This window comes from Poecilia formosa, unplaced genomic scaffold (assembly GCF_000485575.1).
Source record: "Poecilia formosa unplaced genomic scaffold, Poecilia_formosa-5.1.2 Scaffold214, whole genome shotgun sequence".
NCBI lineage: Eukaryota > Metazoa > Chordata > Actinopteri > Cyprinodontiformes > Poeciliidae > Poecilia > Poecilia formosa.
This window is the reverse complement of record NW_006800153.1, coordinates 595985-621228: the sequence shown is the minus strand read 5'-3', so window position 1 is coordinate 621228 and position 25244 is coordinate 595985. Positions and strand designations below refer to the sequence as shown.

General features: G+C 38.6%; 1 protein-coding gene across 2 annotated transcripts in view; it reads right to left on the bottom strand.

Annotated features, from left to right (window-relative positions):
- Positions 1-25058, bottom strand: part of eml3 (EMAP like 3) — a 51799-nt gene extending 26741 nt beyond the window's left edge. The window contains exons 1-6 of one of the 2 annotated variants that reach the window (XM_007567864.2): positions 24607-25058; positions 5889-6065; positions 5631-5739; positions 4652-5128; positions 1411-1521; positions 1187-1215 (exon numbers count right to left, since the gene is read on the bottom strand). In XM_007567864.2, the coding sequence (XP_007567926.1) occupies positions 1187-1215; positions 1411-1521; positions 4652-5128; positions 5631-5739; positions 5889-6065; positions 24607-24631 (928 nt within the window). In that variant the 5' untranslated portion in view covers positions 24632-25058. The remainder of the gene's footprint in view (positions 1-1186; positions 1216-1410; positions 1522-4651; positions 5129-5630; positions 5740-5888; positions 6066-24606) is intronic. The other variant, XM_007567865.2, reaches the window with a different exon arrangement.
- Positions 25059-25244: the final 186 nt, after the last annotated feature.

Here is a 25244-nt window from a genome sequence, read left to right as displayed (position 1 = left end):
GGGGGATCTCTCTGAGTTCGACAGTCTGTACTGAGAGAGATGTAGCTTTTCTCATGGGTCTTCTGAGAGACAGCAGGATCTGGACCGAACTGTGGTGAGTCGTGACAGGCAGCCAGCCAGGTGCCTGATTTAAAATATTACTGACTTTTCAGTTTTCGGTGGGCCCACCAATCAGAATGAGTGATGAACAGCTATTTACTTTAACTGAGACCTAAGAATTTTTATTTGTGTTTGGGACTGTTCAATATGTTTTGGTTTAAATTCAACTGAGAGTTTAAAAAAAAAAAAAAAAGAAAAAAAGAAATGAAAGTCTGTTTCTGGTGTCTAAATTTGTTCATCGGACAATATTCTATTTTAGGGTAATAACCTCTCTTATTTTTAACTTTCCAGCCAAACATATAATCTCTGGGGATTATTGTTAGTTTTTTTTTCGTCCTATGTATATCCTACAAAATTTGTATGCAAGATTTGATTTTGAAGTTTATTAAATAAATACCTTAACTACAAAGTCTCATTGGCTCAGGTAGAATTAAGTTGAGCTAAAATATATGTAGATATGTAAATATGTAAACAGATCAATGTACAATGTACATAGTCTACAACTTTCTACAACTAAGTAGTAGAAAAACAAAAAATATATTATGAAGGAAAATAATTCAGAGCAAAAATATAGAGCAAGCATTTAGAGGCTGCTTTCCAATCAATCAACAATCTGAACTTGGCTTGAATTTACTAAGATAATAAATGTTTATCATTTTGTCAGTAATATTTCTCATTGTGGAATGATGGACTTTAAATGATTGGATAAGGACTTTATGACCACTCAGATTAATATGTAGCAACGGCTGCTTGTTGAAGATCATTGCTGACGTCTTTCCTACTTGGCATTGTGACAAAGCACACCTGTATGTGCCACAGCTGCCAATTGCCAACCCTCCTGCTTTAATGGAGGTGGTCCCACTTGCTGATGATCAATTCATTCACTAGCAGCACCAGGTTGCTACTGAAGCAGCAAAGGTGTACTTAGTTTTTAGACATGTTTTTATTTTGGCTCTAGTTTGTGTTTTCTTTTTCAACATGAGGTTAGATTAGATTTAGGACCTAATCATGTTTATGTCTTGGCATCTATAAACCAATGAACAGAAACAGGGTGTACTTTGGTAACAAAAACGTTCCACAGCCTTACCTGCACTGGCTATCAGCTCCTTCGCCCGGCTGTGAAGAGAGAACACACCCAGATGACACACATGAAACCACTTCATGAGAACATGGTGTGGCTCTGTCAGCATCTTCTTATAGAAAGGGAGTTTTATGTTAAATTTACACAATCAGCATCCCAACCAACTGTCTGTTGCAGAGGACATGTGAGGAAAGAATGAGCAGAGTCAGCTGTAAGTGATGGCGGCGTACCTCTCCAGGCTGGGGGAGCGGGTCAGCAGGTTGGCAGAAGACGCAGCCTTCTTGTCCAGACGCTTCCTTTGCCTCTCTGGGTTCGCCAGCTTCTCGCTGTTTCTACGAACCCTACAGCGGCACAATGCAAACAATGAGCCTTCAAATGAAAACACTTGCACTGTAATTTCTCAGACAAGATTAGGATTTTCCCCAATGGAGGCATGCAAGGTGCTGCCGGCATGATTACAGGCATGCTAAGACAGAAACAGGAACAGCTGTTGTAATTTGATGTAATTTAATCAGGTTTGATAAGAGCTTGTTACAAAAAGTCAGAGAGAAGACGTGTTGATCAGAGTTGATCAGCATAAGATCAAGGCAAGTTTATTAAAGCAAAACAGAAAAGAATTTTGCAGCTTTTAGTTTGACAAAAGTTAACAGAAACTCTCTTGCTTCAACAGTCCAGGTCATGTCATCTGAAAAACGTCCTTACTGAGTGAACCATGTGCTCTTCATTTTCAGATTTCAGGTGAGAATGAGGAATGATTTGATGCTGGTTCTGCTCTCGCTGTTGAACCGCTGCTACGCTACAGGTAGTAATATTTCACAGACGGTATCGGTGATCGGCCCTCATGGGTGATCGGAATCGGAATCCGAAGGAAAAAACCTGAACGGCACATCTCTAATATATATATTGGTATTGTATGATCTGTATTGTATAGTTTGCTGGAACTGGATTGTATGTGTCTGGACTTCAATCTGAACCTCCGTGCTTTTGATTAAATGGTATATATTCATAGAATTGTTTAAAATTACATATGATTTAACTAGATGGCTTTGTAATAACAATTTACCAAACCTTGCCAGTCTTGGGAGACAAGAAACTCAATGTTTAATGGAAATCAGTGGCAGTTTTTGATATGAGCTCTAAGGGTGGTGTCCCAGGGCGGCATTAGAAAGGGTGGGGGTGCCCAAAAACTACAAAATAAAAATCTCTTATCTGTCTTTTGTGCCCTGAACATGTTTGCTACTAAGAAGTGAGTGCTTGTTCCACTAAACAATGAAGTTGTTAAACTGATCAGTTAAACCAAAAGAATTAAAGAAAAACATAATTGATATTTGCAGCTGCATTCTGTTTATAGTGGAAGGATGGCCAGTTCCTCTGCTTCTCAACAATGTCTCTCAAAATATGAACTCAACTACAAGAACAAACTGAAATAAGCAACCATTTGGTCTGTAGGTCAATCATACATCCTTCAATACCAATAGTTACAGTTCGTCAAGTAACGGGACTTCTAGTCTCCATAACAAACATATTCATATAAAAAGAGCAAAAACTATATTTACCACAGTTCACTTCCTGATGATTAGCTGATGTACCAAAAAAAAAAACACACCATGAAGAACTAACAAAAGATCCATTTACTGCTTCATGGTAGCCTGGATAAAGGAAGTGAAACTCTCTTGGCAATAAACCTTCTTTCTAAATACTTATGGAAACCTTTAGTCATCTCACAATGAACCATATGTTTAAAAAAAATCTAAAATAACTTTACAGAATTGTGGTTCTGTCTTAATCTTAACTCAAGTTAGATAGAAATCATTTAAACCATTTTCTGCAAAATGTCAGAAACACTACACAAAACCTCTGAGCAATAAGTTCTGGTTTCCAGGAGGCATCAACTTAAGGACAGGAAAGAACATGTTTTCATTACATGTACAATCACTTTTTTTAATTCATATTTCATGCAATGTAAAGATTTCTATAAGAGTGCAGAGAAATCTCAGAGTAAATAGCATGAACTGTATCTGAGATATCTGGGGAAAGTTGGAGGTTCAGGACAGACGACAGACTGCACAGGTAGATTTGAGATCATTACTCGTGTTTCTTTGTCTCCCTTAATAACAGTTTCACGTTCATTTCTGGAATTTTATTGTTTTTAAATGAATATACATATATGTTGATTGATTAAATGTTAATATTGGTACCATATGTAATTAGGTTCTAAAGTGTTTCAAAAAAAGTATCAGATTTTTTCTGATTATACTTTTTGAAAAATGTGGATTTGATTTCAGCGTCCTCCTGTCACATGTTGAAGTGCCGGTGAGCAAGGCACTTTACCCCATAGGTCTACGTGTCTGCCTACCGGAATATGATTACTTGAATGTGACTGATTGAAAGTACTTTGGGTGGTCAGTATGGTGAGAAAAGTGTGACATAAATTCAGACCATTAACCATTAACTGAAAGATTGTGACATTAATTCAAAAAGGTGAAGCTTGAAGAGCTCTAGCTCAGCGTAGTTTTGTTGTGTCAGTGGAACAGTTGCATTGCCAACAGCAAATGTTGTATATTGTGAACTTATTTTAGTGGGAAGATGAAAAGGCCGAGTTTAAGTTGGAAACCACTCGGCATTCAAGGCATTGATCAGAGGTAGATCAAGGGCCACCAGAGAGATCCTGAATGTATGAAACCCATTACATAGGAAACCCTCTTCCAAGCCACAAAAAGCATTGGGGACAAAAAGGAAAGTCATGCATACACAAGAACTGGTCCCAGTAAACAAAAGCAGCTGTGCTTCACCACTATGTTGTTTACAGACCACTGGAAAGGCAGTTGTTCAAAAGAGTCGGAAGAGAAGAACCAAAGTATTCATCCCAGAATTTGAGGACAGTGGTGAGTGATTCAGTGATTAGATTACTTCTGCAAAACCCAGTTGAATAGCAGCTCTTTGTTATTGTCTTTACCTAATCCTTTATATGGCAGTTTTTTCATGAACAGTTCCTTTAGTGCTGCCTGTCTGGACAGATGCCCTTTGAAAGGTTACAGCTATTAAGGTTTACACACAGCCTAACCTGTTCAGTGTAAGCATGTGTGTATTGCTAGCCTCACCATACACCTTTCTGTGGTCTCACGTTGACCTGACCTCACATCACATCTTCCACTTGCTGCAGTGTAGTTGAACTAATTATGAACATGTCGCTCAGCCGGATAAAATGCTCCACTCAGGCTCCATGTTTTCCCAACAACTTAATCAAATACATGGGCAAAATTCCATTGGGATTATTTTAGAAAACAGACCCTCACCACCCCCAAGCCCCTTGGTGTTTTCTGATTCTGATAGCTAAAGGTTTGACCTGTGGCAGCACAACTGGGGTTTGCAGAATCCAACTCAGACAATATCGAAGTTGATTGAGTCTTAAAAAGCCATGCAAGATTAATTTGGTTATGCAGAAAGCAGCAGTGAGGCTGGCTCACGCACAGTGTCCTTTCTCCTTCCTGGATGGGGGACAGGGGTCCAGATCGCAGGCTGAGGTTTTGGTCTGAGCCGAGAGAGGCCGGGGCAGAACCCGGTTCATCAGGAGAGCAGCTTCTATCCAGGCATTCTTCCCTCTGAAGGGATCTCACCGTTGTTGGCTGAATAGGCTCCTCCACTGACGAAGCCCAACTCGTTTCTTTTTCTTGGTCCCCTCTGACTTCTTCATCCACCTGGTCCTCCTCTTCCTCGTCCTCCATGCCAGGGACACGATGGAGTTTGCCTCGTGTCCCATCGTGCACGAGCTCCGTTGGAGGAAGGCCATCTTCAAGATGGAGGCTCTGAACACGTCTCGATAGCGCGGACATGGTGGGCTCTGTCTGAGTTGCCTTATCCAGTGATGGCAGTCTGCCTTGCTGCTCTGCAGATATTCCGCTTCCTATGTAGCCGTTAGCATTGCTCACAATGCTCTCTGACTGTTGGCTGGAGAAGGTACAGAAGTTGGGAACCACACAGGCCAGTCATACAGCAAGACAAACATATGAACACAACCAACGTTCAACAGACCAGCGTCACTTAGAACAAGCCTGTAACATGTTAGAAACAATACAACATTCCTGTTATTACCATTCATGTTAATGCCTCAGGAAATCCTATCAACCTGGACTTGTACGTCACTTTTCTGTTGCAAACCTACAAAATTTGCAAATGATGCCTTATATCTTTGTATTGAAGCACTTTGTTATTCATTTCATCTTTTTTAGTAGGAGTCCCTCAGCATGCAGCATCTAGGTCCCCATTTCTGAAATGTTGCCACGACCATCAGGACTATAAACTACCTAGTAGTAGTAGTAGTAGTTAGTAAAAACTGTCACTTTTTACTAACATTTAAAATTGTAGTTGGCAGAAATGAGAGGTGATCAGCAGTCATGCTAAGGTAAGTGGTGCAGCTGTGAGCCGCAGCCTGGCTCTGAGTGGGAATCACCTGGCAGCCGTGGCAGCGTGGTAAATTCCATCGTTGGCCGAACTTGATGAGAGTTTTCTGCCGCTGGTGAAACCGTCTGAGTTCAGTACCCGGGCAGCACTGGGGTTCACTGGGGGAATCAAAAGGAATAGTCCATATTTGTGAGGGCATTCACTCTTTCTGCATGCACAATTACAAGAACATGACAGTATGTTTAATCTAGCCCAGGACGGTCAGGATTTGACACAAATCCAGCTTCTGACCTGACCAAACACTGACCTGCTATCAGCTGCTGCTTCAGTAATGGGAGCAGCTGATCATGCATCCGGATCCTCCGCAGGGCGTCAGCCAGCGACGACTTCAGCAGCGTGATCTCATCCTCCTGCGCCTGCAGACGCACCTCCAAGGAGGAACTGCGGTCGGGGTAATCAGTGCTGCCGTCTGCTGACACATCATCTGCAAGTAGTCCGCAAAATATTTTTGTAAAAAGCAATGCCTCAACTGAGAACATATCTGTTTGAAGATGCTCATTGAGGAAATACGAGCCTCGACTTTAGTTTTAATTTATTTATTTTTTTTTCAAAATACATAAAATCCTCTGAAACCAACTGATTAATATCGGCACTGAATATCGGCAGTATTGCTTACGCTGAATGAAAGTACCTTTGTATATTTTAAATAATGATCCACTGATTGATGAGCTGTGAAGGAACCAAGACGAGGCAATTTTCACTGTAGGATAAATCTGAAACAACTAACTAACACACGCACATTTTCTCTTCAAAATTTTTACCTCCATGATAAAGAGCATTTCAAATACACACACGTTAAACCAAGACAAGTACCAAAAATTTAGATTTTTTCAATAGAATTATTCCGTTGCTAGCTCATAGAATAAAAGAATGAACAAGTTCTTAGTAGGGCTGCACTGATTGCAGTTTTCTGATTACAGATCTTTTAAAAAGCCTGGTCTGCTGATTCAGATTTTTACCAATACCATTTTTTTTGTGTGAAATATTGCTAAATATAGCAAGAAAGTCACTGAGTTGGTAGAAGTGGGGTGCCTATTGTTAAATGTGCAGACATGACCTGGGCCTATCAGTCAAAAGAGCAGAAGAGAAAATTATTGATTTTTAGACCTTAACTGAGATAGATAAGATTGGGGAATAAAATCAACTTCACATGTATATATCAAAATGAAGGAAATCAGTTCCAATACATCATCTGGCCGATAAATCATGCACCCCTAGTTTCTATAGACGTAAAGACAATCGGAGAGAAAGAAGTCCTCCTGCAACACAAGTTTAGATAGATTTTGAGATGTGGGAAGACCATATAGACGTCTTTATTATGCGCTGATGCAAAGAATATCCGTTTTTCCTCCCAAAGCTTTCTGTGGCTCTACTGGCCTCAAATCAACAACAGCTGGATAAGAAAAAAGGCAGCAAATGGTTTGAGTCTGGGAATCAAACTGGGGAAGAAAAATTTTAACAGATTTTTCTATTTATGTAACCCAAGAACCTATTTCTTTGTTTGTTAAATGTGGATCTTATTTATCAGTTATTTATCAGATATTGGGATCACAGCTGTTTGAGTTACGTGTGTTCTTCACTCTGTACTTATCGTTACGTTGACTTTTCTCAGCTCAGAGGAATTCAAAAAAGACGTCACTGTAGAAGTTAGCCTTTCCACTTCCAAGAAAGAAGAACCAGAGGTGTTTTGTAAGAGCAGTGATGATGAAATCACCTCCAGTAATTCAGTTGAACAGAAAACGTCCTCAGAGAATCAGTTACGACATGCCAGCACTTGCATGAGGCTCACTGCTCTTTTATGCTCAGTTGACAACATAATATGTCATGGTGCAGGCAAACAGCCAGCAGCTGTCGGCAACAAGGAAACTATTGGCAACGATCAACCTGAGAATCCAACATTCAAGCAGTCCGTTTGCTTTCATGGAGATAAATCGCAATGAGCAAATTCTGTACGGTTTTCAGAAATTAAATAAAGAATAACAGTTAAAGATAGTCAAAGGAAGCTATGATAAATTTCTTACCTGAAATTTCTGTCTTTTATTCTTTTTTATGTTTTGTAAGATACTAATTTTCTGAGACAGCGAGTTCTGGCTTTTCCTTATCTGTAAGCCGTAATTATCAAAATGGATTTTTTCTTTGGGATGTACCAGGACATAAACTAGTGGTGACCAAACGGTTGCCATGTGAAACCAAAATAGTTAGGTTGAAAGTACTTGTGCTCCCAAATATTCATGCAATTTTGAAAAGAAATTGAGTGCATATTTTTGCTCCAACCTGGTCAACAATAAACTTTACTCATTTCAATAAAATGACTAACGTAACATTTTTGTAGGAAGGAAATCTGTAAATTACTTCAAAAGATCCCACAGGTCGTCCTGGTAAATTGGTTTCAATTTCCTTGGAATAGGAAAAGTTAAATCTATTCTCAGATAGAAGAACAGGAAATAGGGAACTTTCTTCGAGAGCGTTTGCTATATTTAGCCAGGTTTAATGAAAGGGTGCGTCCGAGTCTGCTTTGGAGAAAAAAAAAGTTATATAGTTTCGGTTCGACTTGCACAGAAATTAAACTGAAAGTTAAACATATACAACAATGTTTTGTATTAACATTTTTCATCATTTCCCTACATATTGTTAAAGGCGTCACACGTGTGAAACACTCAATCTAAAAATGTTTATAGAAATGTGCACCAACCAATAAGCCAAAGTTGGACCATTTCTAATAAATCAAGTTTATAACCTATAAATAATAATCAAAGTCTAACTACTTGTAGCGACTTGTACAAGTAGTTAAACTATGAAACATATTTTCAGCCAACATTACTAAACAGCAGAGCCTTTAAAAATGAAAAGTTGGTTTTGCTCAGCTGCATACACACGTGTGTGTTGAAAACCAGTAGCTCCTCTGCTCAGTCACCTCATACACAGAAGCTACTGGCTGAGTTCACACACCACACCCTCTCTGTTCTTCCATCCCTGGCCTTTATACAGGGTAACCAAAAGCCACAGGCGCTTACAAAGCCATAAAACAAAGCAAGTCCTCAGTGGTGTAGACTTTGTACCTTATCATTGTACTAAAAAGGGTTTGGTGTTAAAAGACAAAACTTCCTTAGAACCTGTGATTGTGGACCAAAGAGGTACAGAGGTACTATATGGAAAGAGCAACTGCTTTAGAGAATCTAAATTAATGCAGAAATGAATCTGCAGACTGCAATCACTGGCACCGTATAATTCCTGGTTGTGGATCTTGATTGTTAGTTGTTGCTAAAGTTAGGTTTTGCTGTTCTGAAGGATTTGTGGAGAAGAGGAGAGTGGCTCTAGGTCAGAAAAACAGCTGTTGAACAGTATAAGGCGGGGGATGGATACAAAAAAAATTCTTTAAAGCCCTGAACTTTCCCTGGAGTTCAGTTAGATTTATCATCAATAAATGGAAATAATCTGGTCAATCTGTCTTCACAAACTAGTGAGACAATGCTGAATGAACCACAAGCTTCAGCAGTTGAGATGGAGTGACTCTGCAGACAGCAACTGTTGTCCAGTTTTTAACCAGTCAAATCTTTATGGGACAGAAGCCATGAGGACTGGACTAGAGTCCAGATAGAGACTCCAAGGTCCACAAAGTTCTTTGATCTGATGAGACCAAATTGGAGCTTTTTGTCCTTCAGGCAAGACGCGAAGTGTGGTGGACACCAAACACATCATCCCCACAGGGAACCATGGTGGTGGCAGCATCATGCAGTGGGGATGCTTCTCAGCAGCAGACTCTGGAAGCATGGCAGCGTCCAGATGACAGCCTGACTCAGCAGACTCTGTGGTGGGACGGCAGCCAAAGGAGCAGCTACTAAATACTGACATGAAGTGGGTGAATATTTATGCAATTGCTATTTTATGTCAGTTTTTTTGTGGGTATTTTGTAGAAATCACCTTTTAAAGTCAAATGTTCTTGATCAAGCAGTAAAAAGGAGAAAACACCAAAGAAAGTGAAAACATTTTATAGGCAAAACAGAAAATGTATCAGAGCTTTATTGGTGAGGCTGAACTCTCCTCACAAAACTGTCTGGATGATAAACAAAACATTCCAGTCTCACTTTATGAGGCAGATGATGAAATGTGGATGGAAAAGTTTGAGAAAAGCAAAACCACATGAGACCTCTGTGCCCCCCTCTGGCCTCCTGCTTTGCTGTTTTCAGGAGAAATGGAAGAACACACATATGTCAATGTGCAGCATTAATGATCCACTACCATTTAAGAATAAACGCAATTTTCTCACAAAACCTCGACTCTGCTTCAACACTCAGACAGCGATAGATCGGCATGAACAAGAAGAGTTCATATGAACTAATCATTTTCAGCTGGTTATGTCTCCTAATCCTGATGAAGCAGAAACTTGACCTGAGCAGAGTAAAGTCATGGAATGGAATGTGACGCTGTGGAGCATCTGTCCAAACCGGGACAGCTTTATGAACAAAGTGCAGCTTAGGAATCATTTCTGTAACAAAGACTGGGATCTATTTCACTTTACGTCTTGGCTGCAACCAGTCAGAGTTTTTCTACCAGTCAGTTAGAAAAAGTCTGCCAGTCACCAGTCCCTTTATGCACACCAACTTCACTTATTCATGCTGATATTCATGCTGCAAAAATGTTTCTACACAGCAAGAAAGGTGAGCAAAACAGAAAAAGAAAAAAAAGCATGTTCTCCAAAAAAAAAAAAAAAAAAAAAAAAAATCAAGGCAAAAAAATAAAATAAAAAGGAGCACCTCCATACCTGGACGTATCATCATACTGTTGCTCTCTCTGCGTAAAGAAGCCACAAACAACTTCACTTCATTAAGCCTAGGTTATGTTTTACATCAGTACAGTATGTGTCAAGTAACTGGAACCCTGTCATTAACAGAAATATTTACATTCTTTGTGTTCTCCAAACTTAATGGTTACAGGCAGAATCGTTTGATTTATTTATATTATAATTAAATCAAATATATTGATTTAATAAGAGATTAGGCCTGAGTTTCAAATTGTGGGTGAATCATATTTTTTTATTCTGGAAGTATTTTGTAAGGGGGGTCTCCTCTACAGGTGCCGGTTTTCACTTTGTGTTTAGCATCATCTTTGAGAAGAAAACTGAAAAAACTGAACAGTACACCAAAAAATATACAACATGTTTACAGCTTATTGAACGTATGCATAAATCCAGCAAAATAGTAAACTAAAAACAGGAAGATTAATCTTAAATGAAAAAAAAAAATCACTGGTCTAGTGAAGAGTTGTCTGCTTTTAAAAAGAACGAGACCTAACCGAGCCTGAACATTAACGTTAAACTCTTTCAGATGATTTTCTGTCATTACACAGCAGTAATTAGAGAAATTTGAACAAAGCAGAACAATGAGAACTGGGTAACTCTCACCAGGAAGGAATGCCAAACAGGAAGTTGGGCTTTTCCTCCAAGAGGTTGTTTAAGTTACAAACAACCCCTGTCCCATCTTTACTTATACAAATGTAACTGACAATACAATAATTAATTGATTCAGGAATTTTTGTGGATTCCAAAACTTCTGAACACAACACTGAAGAGAAATAAACTCTCAGAGACATCGAGGATTAACTGATAAAAGTTTTTAAAGTCACTCACATAGTTTCTCCTTCAATTTCCTTTTGACTCACTGAATATTTCATGTAACTGAAAGTTTGGAGGACAACACCCACTGCTGCTGTAAAGAAACACTGAATCTGTTTTTGGCAGAGGAGTCTACTACTTAGTGGCCTGGATTTAATGGGAAAATGAATGGCCCAGTCTGTTTTACTGGCCATGAAACTGGCAATGAGGGAGTTTCACAATCAATTTTTGAAGGATAAATACAGTAAATTCTCAAGGTGTCTCCTAACTCGCCATACTCTCAACTTTTTTCTTAGTTTGTGCTTTTTCAGCAGCAAATAGCAAAGTCATAATTATTGTTTTTGTACAGAACTTTGGTGTAGTTTTAAACCTGTTTTTAGAGGTGCTATATAAATAAATTTGACATCAACATTGACAATGATTACAAGTCCTTTAAAGAAAGAAAAAAAAATGATTGTACACTTAGTAAAATGTAGTTATTTTTATTTAACATTATTATTCCTAAATTGCCTATTGCATGTTTAGGTTTACATTCTGATATCTAATCAGGACTAAAAGAAACTAGTATGGCAATGTAACAGTAGTTTTTCCGAAAGGCATTATGATAATTATACTTCAACCTGTTGCTTTCATATTTGGACGTTTGATTACTTTATTATCTATGTGGGACATAAAGCATACAATTCACCAGACATTTTATTCTTACTCTGGGAAGTGCAGGAGACGTTCCAGTTTTTGGAAACAGCCTCATGAAGCTGGATGTACCTCGATAATAAGAATGGATTAGTCATCAGAACCCTCTGCAGCTGCAGCCGCAGCTTCAGCTGTGGATCCAAGTTTTTGCTGCTAATGCAGATCACCACAAAAAGAGGTTTAAATATTTTCAAGGCCCCCAAAATAGTTGATTTGCTTCAAGCAAATTACAAACAGGCGAAATTAAAGATAAGCTAGACTGATATTTTACATCCTGTTTCTCAAATTTCAAAGTCGTTCATGCAAATTATATTTTATACCCTTTTAAAATGCTGTTTCCGTTGTATTTGGATGTTGTTTACATACAAGTCAATGCTTATTTGCATAAAAGATCCTGGTTCTGGTAACAGTTACCTTCCCATGTGAAACACTGACTGCTTTCTTGAACCTGTACCTTGGCCAAACTACACTCTTCCCCTTCCCCTACAGTAAAGGAACGATCACAGCATTACTTTTAACGATCGCTGTGTGGAGTGCTGTAATTAAAGTTGGTGTTACCACAATTTATTCAGTGGCTGCCAGAGGTTGGTTACACAGGGTCTTTAAAAACTGAAGGAATGAACAATTAAATGAGGAAGAATGTGCACAAGAAAGATGGCTGACTTCCTCTGTAATCTTTCCGATATTTTCAAACAGACTCAGAATTCCCAGAAGGTCCAACCTGATAAGCCAACAGGTGTGTCAGGTTAGCCGAGTCCCTTACAGAACACTATTTTTCCAGTGGCAACTGGAAAATCCTAAAGGTAACTTGGCTATCATTTATTTTTACACATAAAAATAAATCATTAAGATGTTAAGTTCTCTCTGTTATGGAGTACAAACTATTTCCAGAAAAGTCATAAAGCCCTAACCACAAAGTATTTAGACATTTTATCGGTTGGATATTCATTCCAAAGCACAGCTAGGTTCTCTCTCTCTCTTCCTCTCTATCAATCACACACACGTGCACACACACACACACTAATTCAGTTACTTTTCCACTCTACAAGTCTGGTTTTCTTGTTTTCAGTTTTTCATCTCTGAGCCAAGACCATGGATGACTCATCAAAGTGTGGCAACAGCTCCAGAGAAGCAGGAATCTGCTCCACATTTCAAATTCACAGCAACTGCACCACTGTTCCAGCTGACATTAAGGCTTAATAATGGCGCAGCAGAAAGTTTGGAACATTTGGAGACTGAGTCACTCTCTGTTGCGTTGTCTTGCTGCAGATTTTTCGCTACACACCAGTCAGAAGAGGAATGAGCAGGAAGTGATGTATGAATGCACATGAAATGCTGTATATAAGTTTTTGTGCAGTTTTTTGGTTAAAATCTAGATGCATGAGTATTTTGATGTTGCACTGGGTTTGAGTTGTTAAACTCCAACAGGATGAAATATAGAATATGAACGACTGCCGGTAAAGCTGAACTATTCCTTCTGGTCAGAAGGCGAACTGCAGCACAGAGGTCAAAAGGGGAGCTGGAAAAGTTTTCGGTACATCATGTCAGGTATTTCTTAACAATAACTAGATTTAAGTTTATTTCAACCCAATAAAGATGAATTTATTAATTTTTAAAGTTCACCACCAAAACATTGACAGCTGAAAAGCCTGAGAACTTGTTCATCTACGATATCTTGATTTACAGTACAGCAGAAAAAAAACATCTTTAATTTAAACATAAATTTCAATTATCCAATCCAAGAGTTTGCTTTGCATACTGAATGGGACAAGTATCTTTAGAAATAATTTTAAAATTATAGGGAATAATAAAACTGTTCTTCATCTCCCTTATAGATAACCTATCAGTGCTGCATTTTCCCAGAGGCTCTGCTGTTGTTTGATGGAGAAATAGTTTCAGATCTAAATTACAGCTGAACATGTTATTTTAGAAAGACAAACTCATTTTCTCTGCCACTGTCGGGAATGTGTCTTACACTTTACAGACACATCTGATCAAAATGAGTCTTTCATCACCAGTGCAGAACAAACACATGAACATGTCATATTTAATACTCGTTCTTCATTTTTAGCTTTCAAATAAACCAACAATTGCTGCAATATCAGAACTGAAAAAGAAAATCACAAATTGATTTCTACTGAATCACATGAAGCTCAATGCTTTCTGCCATTTTACATGATTTACAGTTTTTTAAACCTTACTCAGTTTAATCATAACTTGAAGCGATTAGACCAGCTTAGTCCAAACCTCCACAAAATATACAGAAGTTCTTGCTCTCCCATCCACTGAACTCAGGTTTCAAATCACATCAGTGGTCACAGAAAATTCAGCACCAAGGCATGCAGACCAGCATTATCTGAGCCTCACCTCAGCAGATGCAATGCAAAGTCTCACATGCATGTGTGGAAATCACTACTCCTCCCCTAGATAACGGAGGAGTGGAGAAGTGTTCTCTGGAGTGGACAGTCATGCCTCCCTGACTGCGTTTTTGTAATTGCTGAGTTTGTTGAAATGTGGATAATGTTTTTTTTTTTTTTTTCAGGAATTGTGCTTGACTTCTTCATTCCAGTAAAGAAAACTCATAATGCTGTAACAGTCCAAGACGTTTTAACGTTCTGACTGAGTGGAAAGTGTCTGGAGTTCCAACAGCACTGTGAACCTGACACAAAGCAAGGTCCATAAGGACATGAATGAGTGAGTAGTTTGTGGAGGAACCTGACTCGTTTGCATTGAACCCTGACTTCAACCCGGTCAGGTGTTTCCAGAAACTTTGTTGAAAACATCTGAAGGTTGTAGCTCATGCAGCCTCAAAACTGAACTCAGATCAGTATCCCAGTCGGCCTGATCGGTGCATGTCAAACTGCTGTTGAAAAGAACCAACTTCCACATTTATGTCATTAAGAAGGTCAAAAAGGTTTTATTTCATATAAATGTCATTATTACTTTACATCTCCAACCCAGAACACAGCTTTTCTCTGAAATCCATTATAAACTTCTTTCACTAATTTACATGTTGCGGTGTTGACAGGATGTTGTTACTCAAAATGTATAAGTTCCCTACATGCTCATAAACAAGTAGAAATGATTTATAAATCTTTCAATTGCAACATTTTGAAGAATCAGTGGAAATTTCTATGAGCAGGGGAAAGGAGAAGCTCAAAAAGTCACGATGGCCCTGTCACAGAGTCAACATGCAGGCCTGCTGGAAAGCCTTCATTCATCTTAAACCCAGAACCAGTTTTTTTTTTTTTTTTTTTTGGAAATGGTCTTACAAACATTTGGAGGCCTGAGTCATAGAGCACGGTTCCTTTATCTGCTCACTGGTTTTGGTTGAGTGGGATCTGCTCCGCCTCCTCTGAAAGGACAGACCCAGCGCTGCCAAAAATGACAACAAAACACGTCTCAACATATACGCCTGTTTTTCTGGTTAATTCATTTAGGAGCTGTGCGTGTGATTGTGTGTGTGTTTGTGTGTGTGTGTGTGCGTGTGTTCTTGTGTACTTATAGAGGACAATTTACCACTAACAAAAAAAAGGTCATTTGTGGAAAATGAGAAAATTTTGTGAATTAAACTTTGGTTAAGGTTAAGAATAGATTAGTAATGGTTAGGAAGTGTATACGTGTGTGAGTGTGTGCATGTTCGGGTGTGTGTGTGTGTGTGTGTGATGGTGAGGGGCGGCTTCTAGAGCCAGCTATACCAACTGCCAGCGATAGCTACTCTTCAGCTGGCAGATCTTAGGAACAGAGCTGCCCAGTAATCAGAGGATTTGCAGGTGATCTATTGATCTTCCCATGAAATGAACTAGTGATCTGGTAAACCCGCTGAAGTCCGTCTCCAGGCAGAAAGAAGGAATGTTGGATGTGGTGGATGGTTCAGGTTGTGCTGGAGGTTTCTTCCTGTTAAAGGGGAGCTCTCCATTGTGCTGTCGCTACAAGCATGCTCGGTATGAGAGACTGCTGCAAAGCTCAGGATGCCATGCGATCTAGCGGCTAATGGACTGGTGCAAAGTTAACAACTTGATGCAATACTGTTGGGTTTCCTTACATTGAAAACCTTTCAACCAGTTTGAGTAATAAACTGAACTTCACCGCCTCGTTTGGCATCTTGGATCAATTGGAATGGATACAATTGGACTTGGAATCTGCCTGCATGACTGGGCTGGAATTTTTCTGGAGGAACATTCCAGCCGGAGCCATGATCAACAGTGACAGGCAGGGATACTCTCACTTTTGTGTTGGCAAATTAAGTGCATGTCAAGCAGGAGGTGAAGGTGATGCTCTTTGTATGCAACATCAGAACCTAGACACAGCTGGATTTAGGCTGCAGTCATTCTAACCTAAATGTTACAGAGAAAAATGTAGCGTCAAGAGAACCTTGATGATCATAATCACTTCTACACCGTCACATTACTTTGCATTGTTATATTAAATCACAGTAAGACTGACAACAAGAGTTCAATGGTGTGAATAGTTTTGCAATGAAGAGTATGAGCAGATGGAGGATAACTATGTCTAAATTGTGAATAGACAGAAAAATTAAATAAATAAATAAATACAAAAATAAAAAAATAAATAAAACAGCTATGGTTAAAAGAAAACCTAAATAGCTTCTGAAAGTTTGAATAACTAGTTTTAGACTAGAGATGTACTGGTAAACAGATCATACTCAATTTTCCCTTTTGGTCCCCATCTACAATTCAAAAATCTTTCAATGTTCCTTTTCCTCCATCATGTTTCAGTTTGGAAAAAATGCAGGACAATTACTGAAAAATCTGTCAAATTATGGTACCTGTCTTGTTTTTGTTCTCCAAGTACACCACTATACAACATGAACATTGATGTTTGTTTCTTAATTTAACTAAGCATCAGTTAAAGGCCAGGTACATAGGTTTTGATGGGGAGAGACCTTTTCAGTTGGAAATGGTCTAAGCTGGCATCATCAGGTGAGACCATGTTGAAACAATAGATATCAGTCAGGAAAAGGTGATCAGTGCATCTCTTTTTATGCTAATATCCATATTTGGAGTTAGGACTTAAATTAATTTCAATGAATTCAATAGATTTTAACATTTAAAAAATTTTAACGCAATTAATTATTTTTTTCTTACATAATCTTTTTTCTTACACTAAGGTTCCAGTGAGAACCTTAGTGTTCATGCATTTCTGGTATGCCCGTCAATTTGACGCACAAGCGACATCCGTAAACAACAGTGCTGGATGATGGAGCTGCTTCTGTTGGTTCAGGTTCATTTTTGCTTTTAAAGCCGATTTGATTGGACGCTGAAAAAGACTATTATTGTGTTCAAGTTGTGCCAAAAGGACTAAAATAGCATCTGAATGCTAAACATGTAGCAGCAGCACAGACGTCCACAGTCCAGATTTCTAAAGAAGTTCCATGAATGATCAGGAGTTCCTGAAACTCTGGAAAGATGAACAGATAGAATAGAACTTTGGTCCAATTTGATGGTTGAAGAACCTGAAGAACAGATTAAACACTATAAATATACTGCTCAAAAAAATAAAGGGAACATTTCACTTTAATTTTGTGTGTGGCTCCAAATCCAGGCCTCCATTGGTTAATAAACTTGATTTCCATTGATGATTTTTGTGTGATTTTGTTGTCAGCACATTCAACTTTGTACAGAACAAAGTATTCAATGAGAATATTTCATTCATTCAGATCTAGGATGTATTGAGTGTTCCCTTTATTTTTTTGAGCAGTGTATATTTGTTGTTGAGCTCATATGTCTATTTATTTGACATTTTAGGGTTTTGAATTGAATTTTCTTCTTATTTTGTCGATGTATAGTTTCTGATTACAACGCAATTAATTAAGTACAGATCCTGCAATTAACTCGATTCAAAATTTCAATATAGTCCCACCACTAGCAAAAATATTAATTTTTCTTACTTAAAAGCAGAATAAAAAGAAAAGTAGAACTCTAGCCTTTTGATTCACCCTAGAAAACTTCCCCTCACATTATGTTGAAATCACTTTGCTTTCATACAATTAAATAAAGCACCTATACAATGCACCTAATAATACATGTCTACTATAAGCTTCATACTAGTAACATGGTTTGCAGATGAAAAACCTGAACTTTGAGCCTTAAAACAAGAGATTGTGTATTACTTTTGTTTTTCTGAAAGCCTGAGTGTTACTCCAGATCTTGTGGGAGGCTGGAGCTCAGACAGCTGCTGCATTGCAACACTCTGCTAAACTGTTCAAAGTTGACTCTATTAACAACAGCACAGTCTTTCTGATCCAACTGGTTGATATACCAGTTTCAAAAAGCGCGCTTTTATCCAAACAGATCATTTCCAGCAATAAAGCTGAATCAGAAGACAGAAGCTACCAGGCATATCTGGATTTCAGCCTCATTCTGCCAACACCCCACAAACAGAAAGCTGCTTTCTGGACTGGCAAAAACATCACATCTAAATTATACTTCAAGTTACATCAAAGAAATGTTAAATTTTGTTCTTCCTACTAATGTTCTTGTTACCACTCATGGAGGCTGAATAATGACCTCAACCACCTAAAACACTGAAGTACTTTGTACTCTACTTTTAGGCCTCTGGTTTGCAACTGCTTCACATCCTGTACGCCCCTGCACATGAATGTGAGGCCCATCTGAGAAAAGAAACAGAGAGCAGAGGCATCTGTGAGAAACTTTCTCTTCCTCCTTCCTACACATGACTGGGTGCAGTCAGACATACACACTATTTGCTGATCGAAAGAGAGATGAATCCCCACATTTACACTGATGAAGGCTCAAATATTTACAGTGCAATACATGCTGTACAAAAGGGTTTGTTCGCTAACTCAGTAACCGTCTATCAGATTTAACTCTTTGGTTGCAGGCCTCTTTATTGCAGTTCTACGCTACCAGTCCAGCTCTACATAAACACTGTTATACACCTTAGGAATACTTTTTGGTATATATATAAATATTCCCATGTTTGTCTCGAAACAGTGAAACTAATGCTGAGCCTATTTTTTGACCAATTTATTCCAGTTTCCCATTCCTCCTTTGAATGACTGGTTTCAACAAATGTTCACACAGAAAAAGCTAGTTCATAAAACCATTTCTGCTAAGCATAACCTGTGTACAATCTTCACTATGAACGCACTAGCATCTTAGTATTAGCACCTTAGCAGTAGAACCACAGTATTTATGTATTTCTGTTACGCACAAGCGACGTCCATAAACAGCAGCGCTGGACAGCCGAGCTGCTTCTTTTGGCTTATTTTTTGCTTCAGTGTAAGATTTAAAAAAAAAAATTACAATTTGCCTGATAGCAACGTTTTACTGAAAACATTCCTCAATTTTTCTGAGATGTGTGGTCCATGCTAGTTAGCATGGACCACATGCTAACTAGTATGGACCACATGCTAGTTGTGGTCTTCATTCACCACACATGAAATGAGAAAACATATTCTGCTCTGGTAACTTGGCAGGTCATGTGATTATGCTGTTTTGCTTACTTCTCTCTTTCTGACTTCTAGGCAAAGACATTTACAACTTGTTTTTCTCAAGCTAACATTCAAGTCTCTGTTGACTGAACTAAAGTTCCTACCTACACTACAACTTGAAACATAATGAGTGAGACAAAGATACCACAGATACTGAAAGTTCAACAGTTTCTTTAATGTTCCCAAACACCTTTTTAGTTTATTTGGTAATAAAATAATCAAGTAAACAAAAAAAACATGTTTTTTGGATTCTACTAAAAAGATTTTTCCCAAACAAGTCCAAAAAATTTAAATTGACTGCCTCTTTTTTAATAACACAAAAATCTTTATCTTTAAAGTACTTTATTCGTTTAATTAAATTATTGTATACTTAGTTTATTGTCGAGAAGGTAATATAATTTCTTTGTAACTTTGAATTGTTTAACAAATTATATATTTTTTCGCCTGCAAGTAATTCTGACGTGGCAATTTTTGGCGTATGAGACAAAAAGTATGGACACCACTGTCTTAGAAAATCTATTGCTGCTGTCCATCGTTGAATGCTATAAAGGTATTTTTCCAAGAAAGTAAAACTTAGGATGACTGGTGACGGCCCCAGTGGGTTCACCTTTTTTATTCAAAAATAAATCCTAAGACAGGCAGTTGCTTCTAAGGAAGCAGTTCTCAGAATATGCTTGATCTTTTTCTCTGAAAATTATAACATCTATATTAAAATAGTAAAGGATGGTTTGCAACGCAGTATAGTAATGGTTGTTATATTCCATGAAATTCAGACTTTGTTACCAATAATATTTTCAGTTTCAATGTAAAAGACCTCTAAATGTAACACATATGATGGTGCTTACTGCACTAAATGTCAGAAGGTGTAGAAAATCTTATAAAGACGACAAAGAGAGGAGAGGCATATATGACTATGTCAACTATAACATAATGTCGGCAGCATGGCATTGTGTTACACACCTGCAATCTTCATAGCAGACAACTGTTAAGAAATCCACTTTTATTGAGGTGGTCACGTTTGGAGTTTTTTAAACTGGTCAATTGCACCTCCCAGAGTTGAGAGCTCCTAACCTCCAGAACAACACCACCCAATACACACACACGCACGCATGCACGCACACATGCACACACACAGTACATGTACACACACACTGCCCCACAGCTATTATTCCAATCCAGAGTTTTCAAACTAAACAATGAAAACTCCCAAGATTCTGAGAAACTTTATTCATGTGGCCACTTGTTTTATTGTGTTGCAATATTTAAAATGTAGGAGAGATCGCTATGCTTTGTTCTCCACATGACTTTAGAACAGGAGGTAGTGAGAATGAGAACATGTTAGCGGTCTGGTGATTGTGGGTGGGAGATTGTGGAGCCACACTGAAGCTCTCAGCATCTCAGGGTGAAACAGCTTGTAGGTCATCCACTCAGAGTCAGCCTATGAAGAATCCGTTCTGCAAACCAACGGTTACCTCTCAGGGACAGAAACATGTAGAATCTGCCTGGTCTGCTTCTTTCATAAGAATCGTTTAAACAAGGATTAAGTGAACAAGCTGCAGAAGAAGACTGAACTAGGTCAACACATTCAAGAGCACATTTGAAGTCCAACAACCAAACGGCTGTTGAAGTGTCACAAGACACGATATGTAATCTCATCCCAGTAGCTTCTCAATGAGAGACAACTTTTTTTTTCTATTTTTGTTTGATTCTTGGTAAAAATCTAAAGAGCAACTAAAACTTAACTGTGAAATTTGAGCAAAGCTTTGTATTTTCTGAGGTTTTTTTCCTGGCTCTTGTAGCTGTTATGTGATAGTGGTAAGACAGGAAAGTGGGTTGTAAGAGAGGAGGAAGACATGCAGCAAAGATGTCTGCAGGCTGGGATTCGAACCCGTGACAGCCATGCTGAGGACTAAGGCCTCTGCATATGGTCACACGCTTTGCCCCTTAGCCACCGCTGCATCCTCGAGGAATTCAATCTTGCATGTTTTTGAAACTGGTGTTTTAAAAGAAAAATGCATAGATTTAGGAGACTGAATGAAAAATTCTGTATTAAAATGGTTTACAAAACCCAAATCAAGTGAAATATACTAAGTACAATTACACCACCTGAGAATACCTTAGTTTCAGCCGAAAGAAAACTGAAGCATCTGCTAAATCCAAAGCTTAGTTCTGCAAAGCTTTTCACTCCATGCAGACATGATGCAGCCAGAGCAACAAAATGTTGGGTAATGTAAAGCTCCCAGAGACAGAGAGAGACTCTGTCCCAGCAGACTCCTGGAAAGCTGCACGTCTGCTCCTCTGAAAGGGACCATTACAACATTCTGGAGGAAAAGCGAAGCACTCAAATAGCTGCAATTGGCTGATGCAACTTCCTGCTGATGTCTGCACAAATCACTGGAGATTATTTTTTGCAAAAAAAACAACAAAGACGGATTTCAGATTACTTTGGTCTGAGCATTAATATTAAAATGCCTTCATAAGGGACGGAGTTGAATTTGTATTTGTAAAATAAAATGACAATAATTCAGTATGAATATTCATAGAAGGTCTCCAGACCAACAGACACTATTACAGACGCTGATCTCCTCACACAGACTCATCATGCTACATTTCTAGTGTCAGGTCTGTTTGTGTACAGCATGTTGCCTCGTACAGCAATAACAAGCTTCAAGCTTGTTATTGCTTGAAGCTTGAAGCTTCAAGCAATAACATTCCTATTTCTGTCTAAATGTATATTTAAAATGTTACAAGGTTACAAAAAACAGAGCATTCACAAAACTGAAACCCCACCTTACTTCAATTACTTTCACTAAATCACTGAATCATGATCTAATTATGAAGTCAGAGATTTACACCTCGATAGTATTCTTTGTAGATTTCTAATTTGGAGAGCTTTGCTCTGATTGGCTGATCTCTTCACAGACTCTTCCTCTACAGGAGGCTCATTTTGCACGTTACTGACAATCAAATTACTGTATGTGACATTACCAATTTAATTCTGTTTTTATTAGACTGGCACAATATATCAAATCACAAATGTCATTGCAATGTCGGTGCAATGCTGAAATCACATCGCTTGGATACAGCAATTAATAAGTGATTGCGTTCTACATGCCGTGCACTCACATTTTGCATGACAAACATGTATTTGGCCAGCAGCTGCGGACTTTGACTGAGCCGATACAGATTTTAGTGGATGAGATGCTGAAGCATGTGAGATGGAAGCAGACATGGTAAAGAAAGAGGAGAGGTGTTTTTTTTCTAAACATTAGGGATGCACTGATATGAAAAATTTGAGCTGATATCGATATCTGATATGTTTACCAATATCATATTTCCCTTCGTTTTCGACACCACCAACATGGCTTCTCTGCTTTCAGTTAAACACCCTGCATCACTGTCACATGACCAAACAAACATGGCTCCTCACTTCCTGTATGCTGAAACACAAACAAATGGCCGATACCAACGTTAATGCCAATATATTGTGCATTCCTATTAAATATAATGTGACAAATTTGTACATCAGTTTGGATAGGTATGTGTATGGAATCTGTCTCTACACATCTAGGCCTGTCACAATAATCAATAAATCAATTAATTGTATGATAAATTAAAACAAGTTCAATCATTTCCATTTGCATGATTTATTGTTTTTCTCTTTTCTCTCTTTCTACCAAAAAACTGGATAATAAAATTCTGCTTTGGTCTCAACTAGCCCCTCCAGAATTCATTTCATTTGTATTGTCTGTTGTTTTCTTTATTTATGTTGGATAGTTAAAATGTCTTCCCTTCCCAGTGTTTAATATTCATTAGAATTTAAAATTTATTGATCTTTGAGAAGGTGTTCTTGCATTTTATGCCATTACCATTACATTACTTGAAAATGGTCTCAAAACAACAATATTATCGTTTATCGCAATAACATCTGGGACAATTTATCGTCCAGAAACTTTATTATTGTGACAGGCCTATAATACATTTTCTTACTCGTGATAATAAGAATTGTCTGACAGTAGAATGTGGACCTGGCTCAACACATCAGTAGGTTGAGCCAGAACCTTCAAGGTGGAGGTTCATGACCTCCACCATGAACAAAGCGCTGTGCTGAGACAAGCATCAGTCTCCAAGTTCCCTCCTGTGCAGGGAAACCACAGCCACACACAGACGCTGGAAAGTAATTCCTGCTGATATTTACAGTTCTTCGGTACCTTTCCACTCCATCTGTTTACAAGGCAGGTAAACATCAACATCAGCACATAAACTGGGCGAGCAGCAGCTACACATGTGCAACAACAGCATCATTGTGTAACAGCTTCTAACAAACAGTGGTCGGTGCAACACGCAACACACAACACACACACAGCTGTTACTCGCAGAATACCACTGACTTGTAATGCAGAGTTTTATGCAAATCTAATGAAGTGCTAAAGCAGGGGATAAATCAAACATTTCACATCTAAAACTAAAGGAAGTTTCTAGAAATTTCCTTTTAGTTATTTGATGGTTCTTCAGAGGAATCAGATTAATGCTGAGCACAGTCACAACGCTGCAGATGCAACCCTTTTACTTCCATTTTCACCCGGATTTAAGAGGTCTTCCAGCCCAGGAAGGTCCAACTGAGAAACTCCAAGTTTCCACGCAGCAAATCTGACCTCGGCCCGCGCGCACTGAACAACAGTCTGGGCGATTCTGGCGCGTGCAGGAGCGCTAACTACAAATCTGCAGCTCTTCCACATGCGCACACACACCCACGCATGAGGGCTGCGGTCATGCTTAGATTCTTACACATATTGTAGATATGGAAAGAAAAGAAAAGTAAAGAAAATAAAAGAGAGAGAGAGCGAACTGGTGCTTCAGCTTCCTCTGTGTGCAGTCACTTTGAGCCTGTCCGAAGCCCTCACTATAATCTAACATCAAAACACGGTGAAGAATGCGGCAGCACTGCGCCTAAAAGCTGCGTCCAATCAGGACGACAGACCTGACAGTTTGGTTAGTTTTAATAAATGTTACATCTGATTTTCTAGGTCTTAGCTGCGCTGAGCGAAAGTAAAGACAACGTTTAGGCTTTTACAGTGAGGTAAACTCTTTTGCTGCATGGGAGTGAAGTTTTCACACAGCGATCAACATAATTACATCTAATCCCAGTTGAAACCAAAAGGCGAATTTGACTCTTTTACTTACCCAGACTGTTGGTGGAGGAATCCATAATCCCGAAGTCCAGGTTCCAGCTTTAAAAGTGCAGTTTGTTTGGATATAGAGTCAACGCCAAGCTACGGTGAGTTTTCCATGCTGAGAGAGGAGAGTCATGCATACACGCTCATTGCGTGTCAATCTCCAAATATGCGCGGATAGCAACACCGGAAACGCGTTTTCTCCTCTAAATAAAACACGGTTTAGCACTGAAACTAAACAGAACTGGATACACTAAGAACTCTAAAGCAGATAGTTATAAAAATGTAGTTAAACTAAACAAAAAAACAAATCACGTTGTTTATTCTAATGGCATTTTAGAACATATTAAAGGTCTCCTCAACAGCACTTTCACCCCAACTGTAATAATCTCAGTTTCTCTAACCATAGGCGAAGAGATTTGAAACTGGAATACCATAAACAAAGACCTCAACTTTTTATACCCATCATGTGTGACAAAATGTGTCTGCAGTTAGTGAGCCTCTGTCGTCACCACAAGACGATTGGTGTTACTGCACCCTATCAAGCTTGGGCTTTAGCATAAATGTATGGAGGATTGTAGGGTGTTCTGTATTTTTTCAGGTTACGGCAAAAATAAATAAATAAAAAAATCAATTAAATTAAAGCAC